The sequence below is a fragment of the Melanotaenia boesemani genome, chromosome 11, assembly GCF_017639745.1.
Source record: "Melanotaenia boesemani isolate fMelBoe1 chromosome 11, fMelBoe1.pri, whole genome shotgun sequence".
Lineage (NCBI taxonomy): Eukaryota > Metazoa > Chordata > Actinopteri > Atheriniformes > Melanotaeniidae > Melanotaenia > Melanotaenia boesemani.
In genome coordinates this window covers 24,820,523-24,844,677 of record NC_055692.1, presented here as the reverse complement: position 1 = coordinate 24,844,677, position 24,155 = coordinate 24,820,523, and the positions used below count along the sequence as shown (strand labels likewise).

Sequence of the window (24,155 nt, the reverse complement as noted above, 5' to 3'; positions counted from 1 at the left end):
TTTGATTTACACAGTGACCTTGTAATGTTCCCTAGAGATACGTGCATGGTTAACCTTCAACAAACAATAATGACATGGGTGCCGAGCTGGTCAAGGCAGATTGCATTAAAGTGACTGATTTAAGGCGTTACAGAGAATACAGTATGTTTTTCTTATGATTCTAGGATGCTGCTTGTTGGAGAGCAGTCTGTCCATGAACTATTAATTTTTCTACTCTTCTACTAGATTAGTTCTTTGGTTAATTTGTGTTATTTATATTTCCTGTAATGTGGAAATGGTAAAATTGCATCTGCAGCACATTAACAACTGATTTCTCTTAGGAAATCTGTAAATATTTAAAACATTGTAGCTTCAGCTGAGTTAAGAACCTTGTTTAGTGTTTACACAGTTGGACTCGGAGGGGGAGTACACCAGCTTTCCTAACCCATGGAATAATCTCAGGAAGGGGATGTTAGTATGTTTCCTACCAGCAGTGCTTTCCTTAGCGAGACTATTGTTACATCTGGCTGAGGAATTAAACAAAGACGCTAAAAACCAGAGGAGGCATTTGGAAAAGATTGCTCTGAAGTTGCATGAGGGGTTGACTCACATCTCTTTAGTATTTCAGCTTGTGTTTGTGAGAGTGTATGATGGGGAGGGACCTCCTGTTTGCTGTCTTTGCAACTAGCATGTAGACGGCTGCCAGCACTACAATGAGCTTCACTGAGAAGGTCACTGAATCCTGCCTTTCTTTTCTTCTTTTCTTTTTTTCCTGAAATAATGTGTTTGTTTTAGCTTGAGGATAGATTTGCCATTAAAGATGTAAATATAGTGCTTCATTGCTCTAGGGTGTGTTTATTTTAAGTAAATATCTTCTTATTACAGTCGCGAAAGTCTTGGATTGAGGAAACTTTCTTCAAGAGAGAATGTGTGAAGTTTATTCCTTCCTCTTGGGACCTGCACAGGTAAACTGAAATCTAATTGCGGTGACACTGGACACAAAACATTTTTATAATACGTAGGGTTGGGTTGTTTCATTAGTATGTGGTATAACATTACCAGAAGTGGCTGGAAATAACATTTTTTCTGAGAACAGAGCTGCTTGGCATTCAGTCCTTCCTTCCAGGAACAGGGACCATGTGGATTATTTGATTATGTGTAATTTCCTGTTTCTTACAGATGCATTCCAGTATGTCAAGTATGCCAAAACTTGATCAGGTATAATATTTATTTATTTATTTATTTATTTATTTATTCATCTATCTTGTACCATACATACCACCCTTTCAACTACACTGAGATTAAGTTTTTGCTATTGTGAGGATTTTTATGAAACTGTTTCTCCCCACCCACTCATTTTTGTAACGTTTTTCCAGTTTGCTTTCTTTCCTTGTCAGTTTTAACATAAACACATCCTTCAGAAGCTAATGGTTTATCAGCAGTGTGGTGGTTTTATATAAGAAAGAAATAATGTAAATGAATAAGTGAACCGTTTGAGCTGCAACATGATAAACACAATGAAACACTGATATGCTGACTCAAGGTCAAAGGGAGGTAAGACGGAAGGAAGGAAGAGATACAGGAAAGAAGGAGGATTTATAGCAACATGACTTAATTTGTCCAAGTATCTTCTCAGTCAAATGCCTGTAAATTATATGTAAACATCCCTACCATAATGTCAGGTTGGATTATCAATATGCACTTAAAATTGTATGCTACACACGTCCACTTTAGAATTGCTGTTTATTTTGCCTCTGAAGATTGAAGAATGTGTCATTTTTAAACTAATAACAATTACTTACACTTTTATATTTTTGTTTAATAGAGTGAATATTTTACAAGGGCAGCTGGGAAAAATATATGAATCCTTTGTGGTAACATCTAATCAAAAACTACTTAGAATCAGGTTTTCCAGTTCAGGACATTGGATTGGAAAGATAACACCAAGATCACAATATGCAGTTCTTAAGAAGATGAAAAGAAACCCAAAGTAAAGAGTAAAACAGCAACAACATCTCTGCAACTTGCTGATTTTTTTTTTTTTTTTTTTTTTGCTTGTATGTGTCTTATGAGAAAAACTCTAAATAAGGACGGTGGGAAGAAGAATAACAATATTAAATAAGAATGCAGCATGTTTTTAGTTGGCTAAAAACACCTGGATCCAACACATGACAAGGAAACTGAGTTAGCTAAAATGCAATATAGTGGAGAAACTTTACAGACGAACAGAGATTTTATCTATTTTTGAGGCATGGTGGAGGGAACATCATGGTTTGTTTCTGATTTACAGTTCATGGGCTGAATGCCTGGCAGTCATTAGGGGACTGACATCAAATTTATATAAAGGTCTTTTGAAGGACAGGATCAAGGCAACTGTATGTGACCTGAGAGCAGAATGATGCTGATCCAAAGCCTACTAATGGATAAAAGTAAAGCTGTTTTTAAACTTGGAGCCTTGACTGTAATGCCGTATCCCACCCCAGAGACACTAACCACGTTGACATGAAGTTAGAAAAAAAAAAAAAAAAGAATAATAAAGTTAGCCCAACCAAAATCTGACTTCACGTGTGAAATTTTCAAACTTTTTTTTCAAAGAACTAAAACATTCTGATAATGTGGATGGAAGTCGAATTATCCTGCATGTATAATTCAACCAGCTGTAACTCAAATGTGCTGTAAATGCAGACTGATATAGCCAAATTCTTAATGAAGCTGATCTCACTCACATATTTAGCTTATTCTTTTGTTAGATGGCTAAAAAAATAAAATGAATTTTGACTAAAAAGCCACCCAGTCCATGCCAACTCATGGTTGCATGAAGCCTTTCCAGATTGTTGCTTTTCTCTAATAAAATTTAGATTATTATCACTGCAGCATGATGTGACAAAATCACCACTCAAGTATCTTCAACTCACCATCTGTGCCATAATTTATCAATACTTACATGTAAAAGAAAGATTTTATAATCTATTCTAACTCAAATAATAGTTAATAGCTTTATTTTCCTCTCATGTATTTATACTGGGACGATTAGGTTGAGGTATAACTCAGTCAACTCAATTCTGCAATTAAATGTACTGACTGTTTTAGGACGCCAAATTTCTTTTTTTTAAAACCACATTTTATGAGTCATTAATTCAGAAATTGGGATTATTACAAAGGGTTCACAAACTGTTTTTGAAAGGTCCTTCACTCTGAGATTTATTTAAAATTCAGAAATAGGAACAAATGTTATCTGTATTTTTTTAAAAATACCTGAGACAGAGAGAGGCAGTGATCTGCTGATAGCAACTTAATCAAAAACGTAAGAAAGCGCTAATGACTACATGTGAATTCATAGAAATAATACATAAGGATGTTTTGCTTTGAGACTTTCTTTGGTGTAAGAAAAAAAAACATAATCATGGTCCCAGCAGGTCTTTTTAAAAATATTTCTGCAAATCCTTGAACCATGTTAAATATACATCTTTCACCAACATTTTGACTGCTTGACTCAGAATGTGAAATGTAAGGGAGTGAAGTATTTCACAATAAACCTCTGTCACTGGGCACCACCAAATGTTTTGATGCATTGAATTCTTTCTAGATGTTGTTGTGGCCGCCTTATGGGGGAACACTCCTGGAAAGACTTTGTTCCTCCTATATCCTTCTGTCCTGGTTCTGATCAGGATGTGAAAGAGGTCTGGTCCGTGCAGGTGCATACCAGAGCCAGTCCCACAGACACCTATGGGATCGTAGACTTTCAAGACACTGCCACGCGTGTTTGTCGGGCCAAGGTCTGTAAAATACTAACTGTGTGTCCTGCCAGCTCAGTTCACAATAAAAATTTTTATAACTAGAATTCTGTTCCTTCAAAAATGATTGACCCCAAAATAAAGATGGTTTCCCCAGAGTGAGTGATAGGTGTAGATTTTGATTGTTGTATAAACTTTGGTTTGCTATGACATAAGCAGGCTTAATCAAGTTGTATGAAAGCAAAGATGTTATCTGCAGAAGTTATAAAACAGGCACAAGAGCAGCACATGAGAGTAGCACCAAGAACTTTCCCTAACAGTAGCATGTTTTCCCAGTATGCCCGTGTGGCTGTGGACTCCAAGCCAGAAGCCTTGCTCCAGCTCATGCTGAGGGAATGGCAGATGGAGAGACCCAAGCTTCTTCTGACCGTCCAGGGTGGCTCTGAAAACTTTATCCTGCCCCCAAAAGTTAAGCAGGCTTTCAGCAAAGGGCTGATGACTGCTGCTCTCAGCACAGGAGCATGGATACTAACAGATGGAATAAATACAGGTTGGTATTTTGTTTTACTTTAAAATAACACTGAATCTTTCACTAGTGCCTGCCATGCGCTAATATTACCTGATATTATCTGACATGACCTGATAAGAAAAACCTCCATGCCTTTGTGTGCATATAAACTAAATAAAAAGTAAGGACATTTGTGTTTAACCAGTTATTTCTAATACAAATTGTTGTTGTTGTATACATGGTTGGAAAGTGTGAAGGAAAGTATTTGTTTTTACCAAAAAAAGCCTTCGTGAATGAGTCTGGAGCGGATAGATCAGGGAGCGTATGTAGCAGAAAGCAGAAAGCATTTATTCTGGCTTGAAGAATCTTCCCTCTGTCACAACCTTTTACACCACAAATAAATAAAGATCTCTGCATTCACACAAACAGATATCAGTAATTACATCATCAGCTGTCTGTGCATTGGTTTTCTTCTATCTGGTAAACAATGACCTGCCTCTTTATTTTCCTGAGTAAGAGTGAGACATCTCTGCAAATATAACAATTATATCTAAGTGGATATCATATTAACAGAGCAGAAAGTGTTATTGTTCACATCATTTCTAAGAAAATAAAATCAACCTCAACATTTGTCACCTTTTTTTAACAAGGTATAACGTTTTAGTATTGTGCATCTGTGGAATGAGCAACACAGCTGAACATGTGGGTAGTGCCCTTGAAAAAATGGGCCATGTCCTTCATGGGAAAAAAATGTAGACAATCCATATACAACTACAACAGCTTAGCTCTTTGTCCTCATGTTTCTCACCAGCCTGGTCATGTCTTGTTGTGGGATGACATCCCCTTCCTCAATCCAGAGTTGTTGAAGGGCAAACAGCATGGTTGTGTTGGTCGCTCTAGATTGGCAGACCATTCCATCCTCTCCACACCCAAATCCTGGAGGCACTCTGAGCCTGGCTCTGTGGGGGAGTGTTGTGTTCCTGGAAGATGGAGTTAGGTCCCAGATACTGGAGATATGGGGTCACCACTGGCACCAGAATCTCATTCTAATCCCACAAATGCATGATTCTTACAAGTTATACTTCGTTATAAAGGTGACTAATTGGACTAAATGTCTAATTCAACCGCAATTGGTATTATCAAACGGGAAAAATAATCGAAAAACACAAGTTCACTTGCTTTTTTTTTTTAAAGCAAGTACCTCTTGCTTGATCTTTACAATTACATGTATTTGCTATGCACTCATTTACTCTTTACATGCTCTATAGGTGTGTCCAAGTATGTAGGTGATGCAGTGAAAATATTTGGAGGCCATGACCTAAGGAAGAGAAACACAGTTGGCCTCACACCGTGGGGAGTGATTGACAACAACATGGACCTCGTAGGCCGAGATGTCAGTACTCAAATTTTGCTTCTTGCTAGATGAGTATGGGGGTATTTCCCTATCTTTAATCAAGAGCGTAATTGTTTGATTTGAGAGCAAGATTTCTTATTTTCACGCTCAAATGTCATATTGCTCTTTCTTAAAACTCTACTCTCACACTCAAAAAATTCCTTCTTGATCTCAAATATATCCTTCTTCCTTTCAAAGCTCTGCTCCTCTTCATAAGTTTAGTGTTGCAGGTTCAAATCCCCTGTGCTCTGGCTTGGTCTTTTTACCTCCACTCAGAGACACTCTCTGCTCTCTCAAAACTTCCGTTCTTGGATATTGATGATGCGCTTGTACTTGATACAGTTACACCAGATAAATAAACTTTCTTTTTTTTGCCACCAAAGTTTGCTTATTATAATCATTTAAATATTTTTTCTCTTTATTTTTAAAAGTAGAGACTCATTAGTCAGTATTATAACTAACTGGACCTTCATTTTATATATATTGTGATAAATAAACTCTAATTGAAATATTTTATTTAGTATACAAAGTGTAACAAGGCTGGGATGATAATCCATCTCAATTACTCGACGCTATGAGTAGTACACTGTGATAATTTTGCTACATATTTAACAAACCTATAGCTTCACATGCATCCTCATTAACCCTAGGTTAATTCTATAGTACCATAAAAGCTAAATATCTGTGTCTCAGTTTATGATTTCTTGGGCTTTATACTTGGCATACAGTATATTTGTATTGGTACCCTTAGTTTTTAAATGAGTACTTTTACTGTGATTCAGCAAGTCACTGTGTTTTTCTTTCATTGAAAATATATTTTAAAAAAGGCATAATAAAAACATAACGCATGATAAAAATTGCTGGGTTAGGTTTGGCATAAGTGTTTACTGATGATCCCTGTTAAGTACTGAGTTTCTGACTGCACTGCCAAGCAAAATGAGTGAACCCTGAGGAAGGCAGGGACTGTTTGCTCAGTCAGCATTTATCTACTGTTCTATTGGATGATGTTTGACAGACAGCTCATTCAGCAACTCAAGAGAGCAGAAAAATATCTGCAAGCACAAGCTTTGAGAGCAGTGAGTGAGCGGAGTGTGAGGAAAAGAGCTAAGCAAGCTAGAGCGTGGGAGATTTAAATCTGCAACACTAAACCTGAGAAGAGGAGCAGAGTTTTGAAAGAACTATATATTTGAGAGCAAGATGGGACTTTCTGAGTGTGAGAGCAGAGTTTTGAGAGAAAGCAAAATGATATTTGAGCATGAAAACAAGAAATCTTGCTCTCAAAGCAAACGCTCTTGATTAAAGATGAGGAAATACCCCCATAAATGAGCTTGCATCTGTGTAACACCATAAACACATCTCCAATATACTTTATCCTAGAGCTTTGTTATTCAATGAATGTTGGCTCTCATGACATAAACTCAACAATGCTTCAGGTGTTCAGGCCCTACCAGCCACTGGGAAACCCTCTGAGCAAAAGAGCCTGTCTTAATGGTTTCCACTCTCACTTTCTGCTGGTGGATGATGGCACGCTGGGAAAACATGGCTGTCAGCACAGCCTAAGGAGGAAACTGGAGAAACACATCCAGCTGCAGAAGATACATCCTCGTGAGTCAATGTGTTTGTGTAATATGTACAAAATCACAGCAACATGATGTGAATGATGTCACATTGCACTCTCTGCTCTTTTTTGCAGGACTAAACCAAAGAGTACCTGTGGTGTGTGTGGTGGTAGAGGGAGGTCCAGCCATTGTGTCTACAGTGTTGGACTATGTTAGCAATGTGCCCCCGGTGCCGGTGTTTGTGTTTGAGGGATCGGGCAGAGCTGCAGACCTGCTTGCCTTCTTACACAAGCAGACTGCCAATGATAGGTATGTTTGTAGGAGAGTTTTAGTTGATCTTAAGTATTCATCTAGCTGTGTAAAGTTAAACTAACTGCATTTCATGTATAGCTTCATCGGGGGCATTCACATGGGGGCACTGTTAGGTCTGCTTAAAATCAACCCTGGTCCGCTTCCATGAATAGTACAGTTTGTTTGGAGTATTGTGGTGCAGACCTAAGAATTCTGGTGCACCTGAAAACCAGGGGGTCTAAGTTCACTTGCAAGTGAATCCTGGAGCAATTCACTTGCAGTGTGAAAGCATATGGACCAGAACGTAGCTCACTGCATCACTTGCTGCTTTTACTGGACATATTTCTTTGACATTAAAATTTCGACACATAAGAGGAGACAGAAGAAATAAAGAAATCAACATGTAAATTATGACTTTAAATGCATGCTCCTATTATAGGCAGTTGGAGGCTGACATCAAGGAGGACTTCCTTGACAGGATCGGGAATGTGTTTGAAGTTGAGAGGACAGAAGCTACTAACCTTTACAATCTCCTCTTGCAGTGTATGGATCACAGAGAGTCTGTGAGTAAAGCTGCATATGGGATTGTGTGTCTGGAATTATGGACAAACTACTAAATTAATGTATTTTTTCGAACAACAGATAACCATCTTTGACTCGGATTCAGAAGACCATCTGGCACCAGATGTAGCTATTTTGACTACGACACTCAAGGGTACATTTCTGCTTTTTGTTGTGATTTAGATATTCTTCATTATAGACAATTTGAACTGTGATTAACAGTAAAAAGGTAAAACTTTAACACTCGCTGCATTTCTACTAGACTGACTGATTAATGGTTTGGTGTAATGATTATTTATATTAGTTTGAGGCTTTTATTTGCCAATAAAGGAAAAAAAATATCAGCCAGGAAAGTGGTGTTAATGCAGAGAAATGATTTCTTTGTTTGGTTTTGCACTGAATAAAAACAGGCACCAAGGCTAGTCAAGCAGGGCAGCTGAGTATGGCTTTGGCATGGGACAGGGCTGACATTGCACAGAAAGATGTTCTGGTTTATGGACAGCACTGGCAGGTAAAACTAGCAAAGACAATTATTGGTACAAGCTGTACTCTAATTACATGATCATTATAATTGATCATTTTAATTATTTGATATGCTGTGTGTAGGTTGGCGCCTTGGAACAAGCCATGCTGGATGCTCTCGTGATGGACCGTGTCAGTTTTGTCAAAATGCTGATCGACAACGGCATGACAATGAACCGCTTCCTCACTGTGGATCGCCTGGAGGAGCTCTACAATACAGTGATTATGATATATTTATCAGTCATGTTTATGATACTCTTACTCTGATTTTATTCTTATTGATCAAGAATAAGAATAAAAAATGAAGAAGACTTTATTCAAAGATTTACTCTTTAACTTCATCACTCAACAGTACCATTGTTTGCCTAGCTGTGCTGTTTCCTCTTTATTTTCTCCCTTAGCCAATGCTTTGTTATCCAAACAGCAGAAATCTAGCTGGTTTGTTTATTTTTCTTAAAACAAACATTTCAAAACACCAGCTTTGATTAAAATCACAGTAATGCACTGTAAGGGTTTGCACCAGGACTCAGTGTGTTTTGTGGTCAACTGCATCAAAAGTATTTTCCCAGTTGTTGTTTTTGGCTGCTTCTGAAATCACAGAGCTCTTTGTCACAAATTCACATGTTGTCTATTGTAGGATGTTAATTATTCATATTTCTCTTGAATAATAAGTCCCTTTAAGAAGCATGTTACCATCTGCAGAGCCGCTCAGGAAGCAGTCGCAGATTTTTTTTACTCTGATTTCAAAGTTTGTTTTTTTTTCCAGTTTAGTTTTCTGATCTTTCTAAATAATAAAAAAAATCTTTCTCCAGCCACAAGGGCAGACTCAGCGCTTCCTGCACCACCTTGTTGAAGATGCAAAACAGGTGACAATATAACTGGCTGTATAGATAGATATTATATAGATATTAAATGTTAGTGTTACATTTACTTATATATGTGTATATATATGTATATATATATACATATATATATATATATAGATAGATAGATAGATAGATAGATAGATAGATAGATAGATAGATAGATAGATAGATAGATAGATAGATGCAAGTAACTGTGTGTGTGTGTGTGTAGACTTCTCTTCCCATAGGCTACCATCTCTCACTCATTGACATGGGCTTGGTGATAGAGTACCTCATAGGAGGAGCGTACCGCAGCACCTACACAAGGAAACACTTTAGAGCTGTGTACAACCGCATGCAGAACAAAGTGAGCATTAAAAAACTTGTTTGTTTGTTTGTTTTTTTTTTTTTGGTTGCCCTTGAGTCTTTATAAGTTCTGTTGCATTTCAGTTTTCCCCACATAACACACTCTCTTTATTGTTTGTAGTTGGGTAGACGAGACAGCTCAGGCTCCTTCTCAAAACAGAAACGAGGACTGAGAACGAACTCAAAAATGAGCAGTAGTGTGCCGGACCTGCCTTTCTTTAGGACTGCCCAGCCCTACAAGCGCAAGGTTGGTAAAAGTTGTTTTTAAAGTATATGATATAAGGTAATAATGGTAAAAAAACTAAATTATACAATCAAAATTATTACACAATACATTATGGGAGACCACCTTAAAACAGACCTGTGCAGATGCTTTATTATTACAGTATAAACTGTGTTACTGTGTTTGTTAGGTTAATTGGTCACTCTAAATTCTCTCTAGTAGTGAGTGTGTGTGTGTGTGAATGGTTGTTTGTCTCTATCTGTGTTGGCCCTGCGATGGACTGGTGACCTGTCCAGGGTGTACCCTGCCTCTCACCTGCTAAAAATGCTGGGATAGGCTCCAGCTTACCCGCGATCCGTATGGGTTAATGTTTTTTTCAAACATTATAATCACATGAAATCCCTTTACTTTACTAAGCAGTACAGAGAAAGAATGAAACTGTGTTTCTTTATTTTTATCTTAGAGCTTTTGGGTGGAGTCTCCCTCTTTTATCCCTGTCCCCTTTTTCATTCTTTTGTCATACCTCAAACCTGCCCATTTAGGAGCAAGATGCGTCACCTGGAAATCATCAAGAGAAAACACAGAGTCCAGAACTTGATGAAGCTTCACTACTAGTTCCTTTCAACTTCAACGACCTGTTTGTGTGGGCCGTCCTTCAGCAGCGGCAGCAAATGGCATTGTTCCTGTGGCAACATGGAGAAGAGGCACTGGCACGAGCCCTTGTGGCCTGTAAGCTGTACCGCTCCATGGCCTGTGAGGCACGGCAGAGCAGCATGTACGACAACATTGCAGAGCGATTCAAGGCATATTCACTGTGAGTATGTAAAGTAACATGAAAAAAAGTATATACTATGGAAAATATTTACTTTTTTAGCATGTTTGATCAAGCAAACACTTAATGCTCTTTGGGCATTGCCTCACTGATAAAGGTTATGCACTAAAAGAAATTACAAGACATTTTTATGATTCTGATAAAAAAAAAAAAATCATGTAAAGTCACTTTACGTATTGAATTCATTGAAAAACAAATAGCAGTTCCTGGTCAGATCCTAGTTATTTCGAAGCTCCTGATGAAGTGGCAGGTAGAATTTTGTTTCTTTTGAAAAAATTCTACATGTGAGTGTTTGTCTTTTCTCTTTTTGGGGGTGTGTTTGTTTATCATTTTTACCACTAAAAGGTTAAGTTTTTGTTTAGTATGTAAATCATTCCACTGTCAAAACGATCCACTCTAGTGGCACATATTTCACAGAATAAAGACTTCAAAAGTCAATTTATCCGGGTCAGGTGAGCTCAGCTGATTGTTTCAAGAACATAAAACAAACAAACATCTCCACACACCCCCTAATTTTTGCAGTGATCGCTTCAACTGTTGGTGACAAAAATTCACACATTTACCTAAAGAGATTTCACAAACTTGACACTACAAAGTAGTTTTGGCTGAGTGACAGTGGATATGTGCAGCCTAACGACATCTATTCTGAAAGGAAAACCTTGTACCAACTGTCAAGTGTGATTTAAAACTTGATTTACTTTTGGGGTGGGGGTTTGGTACCTTTTTTACTGAGAAGTTATGTTGTCAGGGATTTTCACTGGATTTACATCTTGGGAGTATTTACTGTACATGGGAGTCTAGTCTTTTCATGTGGAGGCAGCTTCAGTCCTGAGTTTTAATTTCTTCTTTTTTTTTTTTCTTTTTTTTTATTCTTTTTTCCCCCACTGGTGGGTTTTTGATTTCCATTAACTATCTTTTTTCTTAAACATTATGAAATACATGTTCCTGTTTTACAGAAACTTGCATGTGAGTGTATGTCTCTTCTGCCTCCGACAGTGAGTTTGGCCAGCTGGCTGTGGATGTGTTAGATTTTGCATTTCGGCAGAATGAACAAATGGCCATGAAACTGTTAACCTCCGAGATGGAAGCATGGAGCCACTTCACCTGCCTGCAGCTGGCTGTCTCCTCATGCCACAAAACATTTGTGTCGCACTCCTGCACTCAGACCCTCCTCACAGATCTTTGGACTGGCCCACTCAACATGAGTAAAAACTCCTTTTTGAAGGTAAATATTATGGCAGCCGTCAAAAATACCAGAAAAGTTGTCTCTGATTGTGTTGCTTTTTACGTGTTACTTGTTAGTGATTTTCATCTTGGATAAGCACTCATTTACAATTTGTCATGTAAATTTAAAGTATTGCGTAATTAAGCTTATGTTATAATTAAGGTATGGTTTTCTGATGCTTCTTGGTAGTTGTGCAAACTTACTTGACACACTTGCTATTTCTGTGTTTAAGATAATTTTGAGCCTTCTTCTGCCCCCTGCCATCTTGCTGCTGAATTTTAAAAGCAAAGCTGAAATGTGCCATGTACCACAGACCCATGAGGCAACGCTTTTTGGACTTGATTCTGTCAAGTCAGTGCCAGCCACTGAGGGATCTGATCACATGGTGAAGTGCCAGTGGTGTACTTATCCAACACTATTTTCAAACTGGAATAAGATTACTTACAACCTTAGTATCACATTTTTCATGTCTGATTTTTTTCTCGTCTTGTTCTCTCATAGCACAATCAGGATGCAGAGCAAGGGCTCTCGCCCCCTGACAAATGTATTGGTACTGGATCAGAAACTATGTCCAGGGCAACTGTGCAGTATCTGGCCTGGATCACAAGGCTCTATGATTTTTACACAGCTCCTGTTGTCAAGTTCTGGTTTCACACAGTAGGTGGCATGCTTCCTGTTAAGTTTGAGAAAAATATGTATCCCTCTTCATATAAATTCGAAGATGGCAGTTGTCTTTTATACAACATCTTTTGCCTTTTAAATGCATAATTCTATTCCTTAATCTCACTTTTAGATGTCCTACTTGGCCTTTCTGATGTTGTTCTCCTACGTTGTCCTGGTGAAGATGGAGGATCAACCAAGTGTTCAGGAGTGGCTGGTCATTGCCTACATTGTGTCCACTGCAGTTGAGAAAACCAGAGAGGTAAGTCATCCAGAAGAGAGGCATAAGTCTGTTGTGCTGGGCTTACACCAAACGATTTTCACAGTCGCAGACTAAAAACTGAGAGTCTTTTGTAAATCTTAGGAGTTTTACTGGAGTCACAGTGCACTCCCGTCATCTCTATCGTTAAGTTTGATATTATTGCAAGTTGCAGTGATGTAACACAATCAACAGCCAATAGATGAGTGCTGACAAAAGCTGAAACAGGAAATCTGACAGAACAACAACAAAAATGGACCCCACAACATTCACAGTCTTTGTAAAATCTTAGTCTGAGACTAGGCTGTGACTAAAATCTCCAAACACTTGTCTTAAGCAAGCAGGTGAGCAAGTGTGAGCAGATAGATTTCCAAGAGTCTTTTCCAAATCTTTTCGAAGTCTGGCTAGAATTAGTGTATGCACCTAAAGGCAGCTATACGCAGTGTGATTCAGCTGTTATATAAATTCACTATAAGCCACACTGTGCAGCAGGCATCTGATAATGTTGACAATGACATCATGTTTGGTTTGTGCAGCTTATATGATGATCACACATGTTTAATTGTAGTAACTTAAGACTATGTATGATGACACAGATTGCAAGTGTCACATTAACCTCAATTTTTTTTCAAATGTTGATGGACTGAAACATGACTGCCCTGTTTAATACAGTGGACATTATTACTATACAATAATTATACTGCATTCTAAGATATCACCAGGATTTTTTCAGACTGGAAAGCTGAGAATTGCATTATGTAACAGGCTGGAGTCACGAAGATCTTGAACTTGTAATCTTGAAAATATTACAATTTAGCAATTTCGGTAACAAGTAGGCGGCAGTGGCTCAGGTGGTAGAGCAAGTCGTCTAATGACTGAAAGGTTGGTGGTTTGAATCCCATATCCCCCAGTCATCTGCCACTATGTCCTTGGGTAAGACAATTCACCCACCCTGCTACAGTGCAGCTGTAGCTTACCATCACCACGTATGAATAAGGAGTGAATAATGAATCCAATATAAGCGCGTTGCTGTCAGCAATAAAGTGCAGCATAAATCTAATCCATTATTATTTTTAAGTAAAGAAATAGCATTGCTTTTGACTGTGTAAGAAATTTGAATGTTACAGAACATAATGAAAATATCTTAATCTACTTCTTCGTCAGGTATTAATGTCTGAGCCGAGGAACCTGAGCCAGAAGCTGAAGATTTGGTTCTCAGAGTACTGGAACATATCAGATTTTACTGCTATCCTCCTCTTCCTGATTGGACTTGCGTTGCGTTGGAATGTTAATCCCTACCGAACTGCAGGACGCGTTGCTTACTGTCTGGACATCATCTTCTGGTTTGTCAGGGTGATGGATCTGCTGGCTGTCAATCAGCATGCTGGCCCTTATCTCACTATAATCACCAAGATGGTGGGTTAGAAACTGTGCTCACTTACATATGTTGGGGGGGGAAGATAATTGTGAAGCGTGTTTTCAGTCACCCCTCTCTTCTCTCTTGGTGTGTGTCCAGACGAGCAACATGTTTTTCATTGTGATTATGATGGCGATAGTGCTGCTTAGCTTTGGGGTGTCCAGAAAGGCCATTATTTCACCAGATGAGGAGCCGTCATGGAGTCTAGCTCGTGACATAGTCTTCCAGCCCTACTGGATGATCTTTGGAGAAGTCTATGCAGGAGAAATAGATCGTAAGTGGAAGCAATAGAATTGCACTGGCCATTGCCTACATTTTCTACAAACTGCCTACAAATAAAAATATATTTGATAAATATTTTCACTTTTGAAACTACTTAATGGCATATCACAGCTAAATAAGTTTATCCATGTGATTTTTGGACATTCAATCAGACTCACCTTATGAAGTGATGCCCATTTAAATCACCTTTTTATGACTGTGTTTGTAACTATCTGCGGGATTAATGTGACTAGTTTGGTATCCTCATGTTTTAGGCATAACTTAAAATAATAAACAGTTGAAACTGCACTCATGCAAAATATGCTGACAATGCCAAAAGATTTCAATGTAGGGAATAAAAATAAGATGAGGATGGTTTAAAAAATGTCATATATTTATCTGTATTAACTAAACGAAAACAAACAAAAACAACAAAAACGTCCGTGGTTGGTACCGTTACTCTTTGCTTTTAAAATAGCAACAATTTTCAGGCGAAGATTTTCCAAGGTGTTTGGTATGTAGGTTAATTAGCATTTCTGTAGTTTTAGGTTACCTTAGTACAATTTATCTTTTGTTGTTGAGCCAGAGAAGCATAATAATGTTGAAATCAGAGCCAGAGCATGTGCTTCTAGGAGTAGAAACTTTTTGTCTGGTAAAGTATTGAGAGACGCCACATTAACATCTGTGTATTTGTGTATCAACAGTATGTGACGACAACGAGTCATGTCCTCCGGCATCCTTTGTTATACCATTCCTCCAGGCTGTCTACATGTTCTTCCAGTATATCATCATGGTCAACATTCTCATTGCATTTTTTAAGTAAGCATGCTTATTTTTTCTAAATCCTTATAATTTAGTACAGGTAATACTGTATAAATGAATATTTTCATCTGCACAGCAACATCTACTTTGACATGGCATCAACATCCAACAAGCTATGGAAGTACAACCGTTACCGCTACATAATGACCTATCAGGAGAGACCATGGCTGCCTCCACCCCTTATCCTTCTCAGTCACATGGCTCTTGCTTTGAGAGCCATCTATGAGAAATTTAATGGAGACACTGAGCGAGAGGAGAGACGGTCTGGCCTTAGTGAGTACTGCAGAGTATGATTTGTGAAAGAAGAAGAAGAAAAAAAACTAATAAAGTTATTAATATTTTCCCATATAAATCAGAGCTCTATCTTGGCCATGAGGATCAGAAGAAGCTGCATGAGTTTGAGGAGAAATGCATAGAGGCCTATTTTCATGAGAAGACTGAAGCCCTCCATGGCAGTCAAATAAACAGGATCAAAGCCACAACCGAGAGGTTTGATTAATATTCCAATCTATTTTTGATAACTAATATTGTAGTGTCCAATTAAAGAGCTGTGATTCTCTGTTTTTTTTCTTACTATGTCACAAATGTAGCAACCATTTGGCCTTTACATAATGTTTCACATAGGCTTCATAAACAATAGGCTTGGAATGACAGTATTGAGGGGACATGTTGCTTAGAAATATGTGTTACAAACTGAAGATGTACCTGCTCTGTTGCTCTGACAGTGGTTTAGGTGTGGTGCAATGAAGTATTTAGTCCCTGTAATTAGTTGCAGGGACTAAATAGTCAAACAAAACTAAAAGCAATACATTGCTACCACTGTAACACCAACAAGGGCTGCTCTTATCATCACGCTTTACCTTATAATTGTTATTTGATAGTGAACATAATAGATAATGGAGGGTGACATAACCTCTGATTCATTTGAAATTATTTCTGCCATTTTTTTTTGACTAAGATAAACATTAGCAAAGAGTATGTAAATCTTATTTACACTGAAGATAGCATATGATTGTATTCTCTTCATGTGACCAGACAAAAAGATATGGAAGATGTTCACATAGTCCCACAGTGTCGAGTCTGACACATGCTTCTGTCCTCTTGTTTATGTTGACTTGACAGCAGTTTCCTATTTGCATGTCACACAGTATTTTGCAAAATGTCAGAATTAATTAAGTCTCCTGTGAGTTCAGTCACTCTGACATTGGTGTGTGCTTATAGGTGACTGTGTTGGTAGCTGTTGTTTGAAGTGACATTTGTTACATTGAATTATCAGCAAACATGTAACAAAAGGAGAAAAAAAATACACTGGAGAATTATAAAGTTAAATTTTTTTCTGTTTCATCAGAGCAGAAGAGATGTGTGTGATGATCGGGGAAGTCTCAGAGAAGGTCAACTTTATTCAGGACAGCTTGTCAGAGTTGGACTGTCAGCTAGGTCAACTCCAGGACCTTTCGGCGCTGGCTGTGGACACCCTCACTCTGCTCTCTGCTTCTGACAGCCTGCATCAGAAAGAGGCCCGTCTGGCTCAGTGTCGGCTCATCACAGCATCCCGGCACGTCCTCCCTCACAGCTGGAGCCTCCCACACAGGACTGGAGCTGAATGTGATGTTCCTAATATGCAACGACTGATGGTCAAATCAAGTAAAAGTACCCCGCCTTCTTTGCTAAAGGGCTCTGCTTTAGCAGCAAATAGACTAACATTAGAGGAATACCACATAGGAACCAACGGAAGCAAGGAAGGAAAGCTTGGAAGAGCTGAGGGGGCAGAGGAAACAGCAACAGAGGTGTTAATGGTCTCCTTTAAATTTGTTGCCATTTCATAATATGTGCTGCAACAATTCAAACCTTGAGACAAGAAAAATAATTATCACATTATCACATAATAGCTGATGACTTCTGCTGTTTTAATTACTGGTTAAAAAGATATTGTTTTTAACAGGAACCCCAGTCTGCAACTTTCAGCCATCCCAGTGAGATCTGGTCAGGAAACTCTAGAACTGCTTCACATGCTTTCTTCTCCCACTTTCATGGTGGTGGAGCTCATCTTGGTGTGAGGGATCAGACACCCTCTCAGTCATGTGAATCATCCCGCTGTGGGTCCCCTCTTTCTCCCAGAGGCTTGGGGTCACCACACCATAGACCCTGGACATGTGACCCATATTTATATCCAAGTCAGGAGGAAACTTCCATGGAGGAGGAGGAGGAGGAAGAAGGAGAAGGAGAAGAAGGAGAAGAAGAAGACGAAGACGAAGAAGAAGAAGAAGAAGAAGAAGAAGAAGAAGAAGAAGAAGAAGAAGAAGAAGAAGAAGAAATAAAAGAAGGAGATGATGGAGAAGAAGAAGACGAAGAAGAAGAAGAAGAAGAAGAAGATGACGACGATGAAGAAGAAGAAGAAGAAGAAGAAGAAGAAAAAGAAGAAGAAGCGCAACAGGATAAAGAGAAAGAAGAGGAAATAATGCAGGAACAGCTGTCAAACACAGAAGTATGTAGAGTCTTTGCCAATGGTTTCCCTTAGCCTTATAAAATCTTTATAAATTTGTTTTTTTTCAGGACAACATCCAACCGAATTTACGGTCCAGATCTGCCAGCCAGTGGAGAAGACCCTTGCTATCCCCCAGGTGGGCTAACATGTCCAGAGAGCGTCCCTTTGGCTACTGCAGATCTCTGTCATCCAGCATAGAGAATATGACTTTCTCTGTAGCAGCCCACGGTCCAATGACAGAATCATTTCCATATCTTAATGAAGCACTAAACAAGGAACGGATGTCTAGTAGGAGGGGCTGTGGTGATGGGACGTCTCTCCAGTGCAGCAGGAGCCAAGGTAACTGCGTAACTAAGCAAAAAATTCTTTTGTGAATAGCATTTTTGTTTTAGTTTGTATATTGTTTCTACAGAGTGGTCCAAGTCCTCTGACTTTACCCAAGTCCTGGACAACAGAGGCAAAAGCCACAACAGGAAGACAGTGAAGATAAAAGAGAGCTCTCCAGATACAGTAATATGATACAAGCTGTCTTCTTCAGAGCATATTGACAGATATTCACTCATTTACTTTATTCATGCCAGCTGAAATCTTTAGTGAAAGCTCAGTAAGATGCTAAACATCATATGGATCATAAAACTGAATCTATTTGTATGTTTTTTTAAAAATATTTGGAGATTGTTTTTATTTTCTTGTTTATTTTGAAAAATAGGTAACCATGCAGTCCCATTTGTCTGATGCCTCATGGAGGAGGCACCAAAGGTTTATAGGAGAACCTACATGTTGGTCAGCTTCAACCAGCCTCAATCAGCTCAGTAAGTACTGTTCCGTTTAAATTAAGAACATCATAGACATCATAGAGCTGCAATAATTCGTAATCTCATTTAATCAAAGTGTACAACAAGAATAAGGTGGAGAAGTAAAGTTTTGATATAAAGAGCTTATTGGCTTGTCAAAACAATACTCTGATTTTTTTCAGCAGCAATGTAAATATATACTATTAACAATAGTTAGTTAAGAATTGATAATCAGTAATGTCAATATTATTTCAGATTTTGATCCTGCAGATTTGTTGCAGAAGCAGGTGTTTTCCCATCAGGTAAATTCTTGTGGAGATAGTGGTAAAAAATGTAAAATGGTAGAAATATTAAAATAATGTCATTTCTAAGACGTCCCAGTAAGATTAGTGTGATTATTGTTGAACTGACCTGCAGGACATGTGGAGCCCCACTCATTCAGCATGGAATAGCTGGGCCAGATCAATGAGCCGTAGATCTTCGTAAGTCTTCCTTTCAATTGAACCTCAATAATAATTATAGATTTAAAGATATTTTGGTTCTCATAATGTTTTTGTGTTTGTGTGTTCGCTCATGTGTGTGTGTCTAATGCAGTTTACAGAGTGGCTTGTCACCTGAAGGTATTTCTAAATATTCAGCTTAAATACATTTTCTGTTCAATATGTTAAAAAAATCATAGGATAAAATCTGAGATTTACAGTTGAATTTTTTAATTTTCTGTTTATCTGCAGCCAAGAGCCCCTCATTTCAGTCCAGTGACAATTTGTACCCACATTATTCAGGTAGGTTTTATCAAAAATTATTTTAGTTTAACCTTCATTATACCTGGCAAAACATTGTAAATTCTTATTTACAATGTTGATATGGCAAGTGCCAGAAAACTTGTGGGGAAGTGGAGGAGGAGGAGATTGAAAAAAGAAAAACATAAAACATAAAACAAAAACAAAAAACAAAACAAACAAACAAACAATACAAGTAAATTTCAGAATTTTTAAAAGTATTAACATTTTCCTTGATCTTGACCCCAAAAGGGTTTTCTATCATGATTCATTAGTTATGCATCTATTTTATTTAGATTCCAAGAATAAACATAGTTTTTACTGGTATTTTATGTTGCTTCAGAATGTCTGCAGTTTCGGTGATGTTGTGTCTGTCTGTTCTCAGCCATGGAAAGAAACAATCTGATGAGACTGGCTCACACCATCCCTTTTACTCCTGTTTCCATTTTTGGTAAATTTCTTGCTTGCTGTCTATAGTTCTCTTATTTGTTGTTTATTGCTGTTATTTGATTGCCAAAAAATGTGCCTCCAGAAAAGTTTTATAATCTCTGTCTTTTCTTCACTGCCATACAGGTGGTGAAGAGGTGAGTGTCTACTCTCTGGAAGAAGTACCCCCTGACACTGATTCTGAGTCCAGCTCAGTCTCTTCCTGGTCCTCCCGAGGCCGGTCTGCCATGCTGAAGCCCCTTCTGAGTGAAGAAGGCACTTTGGATGGGGGTCTCCGGCAAGGCTGCAGAATGCTGTGTACGTGGGCCGAGCAGGATGTACTCACACCTGGTCTGGTATATGTTGTCAAAGCCTTTAAGCCTGAGGTGGTTCGTGCCTGGCAGAGGTATTTCCATGGTAGCACTGCGCTGCAGCTTTGTTTGAGGGTAAGTTTAGCCAAAAGCGCTGCCATTTAACACCACTGCTCCTTAAATTCTCCTTAAACCTGTATGATCATCAAATTGTTTGACATCTTTAAAGGATATCCAGCAGCAGAGAGCAGCCCAGAGAATGATGCATGTGTTTAACCAGATCAAACCTAAGGAAATGCACCACTCACCGAGGTTTGTGATATTTTTCTGCTATGTTTATGAGCACACAGCTGTGCATGCGGTGACTTTGTTGTCTTTTCACCAGATTTCTGGATGTATTTCTGGTCCTCTGGCATTCTAATGGCCAGTGGCTTACTATTGAGAGGAACATGACCGGTGACTTCAGAAAATACAATAACAACACAGGAGAAGAGATCACCCCCTGCTGTTCGCTGGAGGACCTGCTGCTGGCGTTCTCTCACTGGACCTATGAGTACTCACGCAGAGAGCTGCTGGTGCTTGATATACAAGGCAAATCCCTTTTCTGTTTGTGTTGTGATATGCCTTTGTGCATTTGTGCATGTGAGCTGTTGATTGTGCACCTGCAAAATTTCTTCCTCTGCGTTTACTCTGTTTTTTTATTTATTTTTAATTTTTTTTATTCATTTTCTCTGTTGTTGACAGGGGTGGGAGAGGAGCTAACTGATCCAACTGTCATTACGGGAGATGACCTAAGGTATAGTTACAATGTCTGCCCACTATATTTCATTAATGACATCTTGCTTTAGAATTGGTCATATTTGATTTTGGAGTCTGATATTATTTAAGATAAGATGTATTGCAGACGGGCTGGTGAAATATTATCTGTACTCTCATGCTGTCTCTGAATGTCTTGCAGTGGTAGCAGGAGTGAGATGCTTTTTGGTCCCGATAACCTTGGAGATGCTGCAATCAACGGTTTCCTGCAGAAACACACTTGCAATTTCTGCTGCCACAGACTGGGCCTAAAAGGTAGGAAATATTCAAAACCAGTATCTTTAAGGGATAGAAGGAGTCAGAAAATGTGTGCCTGTAAGTGATATTTTAATACTTGAGAAATATATCTTATTTGTCTTATTAACTGTGTTATGTGAATTGGCATTAACATAGGATTTTTTTCAGTTTATTACTTTTGTCCTCATGCGAATATGCAAGTATTTGTATGTCACCTCTGTGTCGTCACTCAGGAGGCCAACTTGGCTCTGAGAGAAATCCCCAGCAGCTTCAAATGAAGACAGCACACACCAGCAGCCAGCTAATTAAGCCGCGAGTCTTCGTTTATTTCTATAACAACAGTAGTGTTTGAGGCATGGGGGTGGGCCCTGCTTTGTGCGTTGTGCTGCGCGGCCTTTGATTACGTATTAATCATGTCTTTGTGCTGGCAATGTGCTGCTGAGACATTAGCTTTGATTAGCTATTAATTAATGTCTCTGGGTAGACGTGATACCGGCATCTTGAGGATAACTGCGCGGAAAGAAACTGAGCTTGAAAACAAACAAGCCCAGCAAACAAACACACAAACACAAACACTCAGACACAGTTGTTTTGATATTTCAAAGGTGCGTGGTGTTTCCTCTTCCCTTTCTTATGTCCTCTTCAAGATTTCTCCAACAAATCAAACCAAATTATTCATGCTGGATGCATGGACTTCCTCCCAGGCCTGTCAGTATTCTCTTTCTTGTGATAATGACTGTGTTATTGGAGTGACAAGTTGCTAACTGATGTTTCTGTTGTTCAGATTTTAGAAGGCGTCCAGGCAGCTGTGAGAACAACAGTAAGGCAGAGGTGGCGTTGGGGAGTGAACATCAAGAGGACGATGAAACCGAGGTGTAACCTTTGACTCAAGAAATACGGAAATAAAGATGCATGCACTTTTCTTACAAAGACGTAGTACTAAAATGTTCTTTAATTGTATCCTGTGCTAGTCCAGTCCTTTATAGTGTGAACAAGGAGATAAAGCATCATAGATCCCATGACAGATATGTGTCTAGACACCAGAGGTTATTAGGATTAATCCAGTTCATAAGAAAGTTTGTAATATATTCTTTCAGAGGTTTTAGTGAGACCTTTAAAAAAAAAAGGGCTTTGCTGTGAAATAATTGTATACAAACATAGTTTTTTTTTTCTTGCACTGTTTCTCATGAATCATAATAGAAATGATTGAAATAAAACTTCACAAAACTAAATGACTACTCTTCTTATTTTTTTAAACAAAGAATGAATACTGTAAAAAAATTATAGACTTTTAAAATGTATTTATTAGAATGAGATTGTTTCGTTGTCTAAATTTGAAAAAAATAAAACAAAAGAAAACAAAAGACAATATGTGTGTGAGTCATAAAAAACAAGCAGAAATGCACCCATAAAATTTCTTTTATTTTTTTTCTTCCCACAACAAAATGTCTACAAAAGCAATAAAATATAGAATTTAACAAAAATCACTTCAGACCTTCACATTATATGTACACCTCAAAGGAGGACTCACTAAGGCCCCTGCATAGCTCTGAACTTCAACCCAGTCTGATCCATCAGCTCTGGGTACTTTTAACTCTATTTAATGCAAATGCATGCATGCACACACTCTTTCTTTTTATAGTGAAAGTGAAAACTCCACAGCCGAGGTTGTGAATTTATATTAGAGTCAGTTCAGAGTCCAGCAGAGTCCCCACCAAATGAAAAAAGCATCAAATGTAAAAACAGTTTGACAGTGTAAGCAAATACACATTTTCCTTGAAGTTCCCCTTTTTTGATTGGTTTCTCTTGTAAACTCACACAGTAAAGCATCTACGCCCCACTCTGCCAATCCTTTCTCTCCTCACTAGCTATGGCACTTTGAAAACAAACAAAATGTCTTTTTTTTTTAATTGTTTTGTTTTGTTAGTCCTGTGTAAAAGAGGTTCTGCAGCCCATGTACCTTTTAGGTTTAGGTTACAGATTGCTACATTTTGTTTTATTTGCTCTTGCTGGGATGCAAAGACATTCTAAACAATAAATTAACAATTTTAAACACTACTCCAATTGCACACACGTGTAATGCATCAAGAAAGTTTACAAAGCATTGGTAGAGCAAACATTACCTCACACACACACACTCGCCCAAGTTTTTTCAGGAAGGGGAGAAGGAGGTTTTGAGTGTATTTGACTAAGTGTATGAAATGCCTTTCAAACCAAGTGTAATAAAAACATTTGTCTGAGTTGTCACAAAGAATGACAGCTACTGTTGTGCGCTCTGTGTCATTCTGTGATGATGGAGTAGTAAAGGCGCATGTGTTCAGCTCCTCACACTGAACAGGCTAATCCATAACATTCAGAATAGATTACCCCTTCCCACACCGATCCCTCCCTCAGTAGGTAAAGGGTTTCCAATCCGGTTGAATAAGGCCAGTTCAGAAAGGACTGTTCACTGACTGATGATATCACTTCACACATTCAGAGGGTTAAAAAAAAAAAAATCAAGCATCAAATCCAGCAGTAAATTTGAAATTGGTTTTATATAAATTAGAGCATTTAATTGAAAAAAAATCTGCTTCTGGAAAAAAACAAAAACAAACAAACAAAAAAACCCAAACCAAAACAAAACAAAACAAAAAAAAACAACAACAAACTTTTAACTGACTGAAGTGATGTGGAATTTGCCCTAAACTGATTGCCCACCCTGCCAAAAAATTCTCCCCTGAAACCCACATTATCATGAGAGAAGAAAACACAAATAAACCCCAAATGTTTCATTGCAATGAAACGTCATGCAAATAGAACAGAACAACAATAGGCTAATAGTTATAGAATAGTAGTCATAATAAGAAC

At 38.3% G+C, this 24,155-nt stretch overlaps 1 protein-coding gene across 1 annotated transcript; it reads left to right on the top strand.

Moving 5' to 3' along the window:
• Window positions 1-616: 616 nt before the first annotated feature.
• Window positions 617-22,475, top strand: trpm6 (transient receptor potential cation channel, subfamily M, member 6). The gene is made up of 42 exons (XM_041999560.1): window positions 617-710; window positions 865-944; window positions 1,159-1,197; window positions 3,566-3,755; window positions 4,050-4,263; window positions 5,490-5,614; window positions 7,048-7,219; window positions 7,308-7,482; window positions 7,904-8,027; window positions 8,107-8,179; window positions 8,436-8,536; window positions 8,632-8,766; window positions 9,360-9,413; window positions 9,625-9,759; window positions 9,880-10,005; window positions 10,524-10,795; window positions 11,810-12,038; window positions 12,271-12,423; window positions 12,540-12,695; window positions 12,832-12,960; window positions 14,122-14,373; window positions 14,474-14,648; window positions 15,340-15,454; window positions 15,534-15,730; window positions 15,814-15,946; window positions 16,806-17,244; window positions 17,400-17,711; window positions 17,811-17,942; window positions 18,011-18,281; window positions 18,355-18,452; window positions 18,652-18,754; window positions 18,992-19,038; window positions 19,154-19,218; window positions 19,331-19,356; window positions 19,468-19,518; window positions 19,901-19,966; window positions 20,089-20,387; window positions 20,482-20,564; window positions 20,638-20,843; window positions 20,997-21,048; window positions 21,211-21,323; window positions 22,090-22,475. The coding sequence occupies exons 1-42, from the start codon at window positions 693-695 to the stop codon at window positions 22,182-22,184; spliced, it is 6,030 nt and encodes a 2,009-aa protein (XP_041855494.1). The 5' UTR covers window positions 617-692; the 3' UTR covers window positions 22,185-22,475.
• The last annotated feature ends 1,680 nt before the right edge of the window (window positions 22,476-24,155 follow it).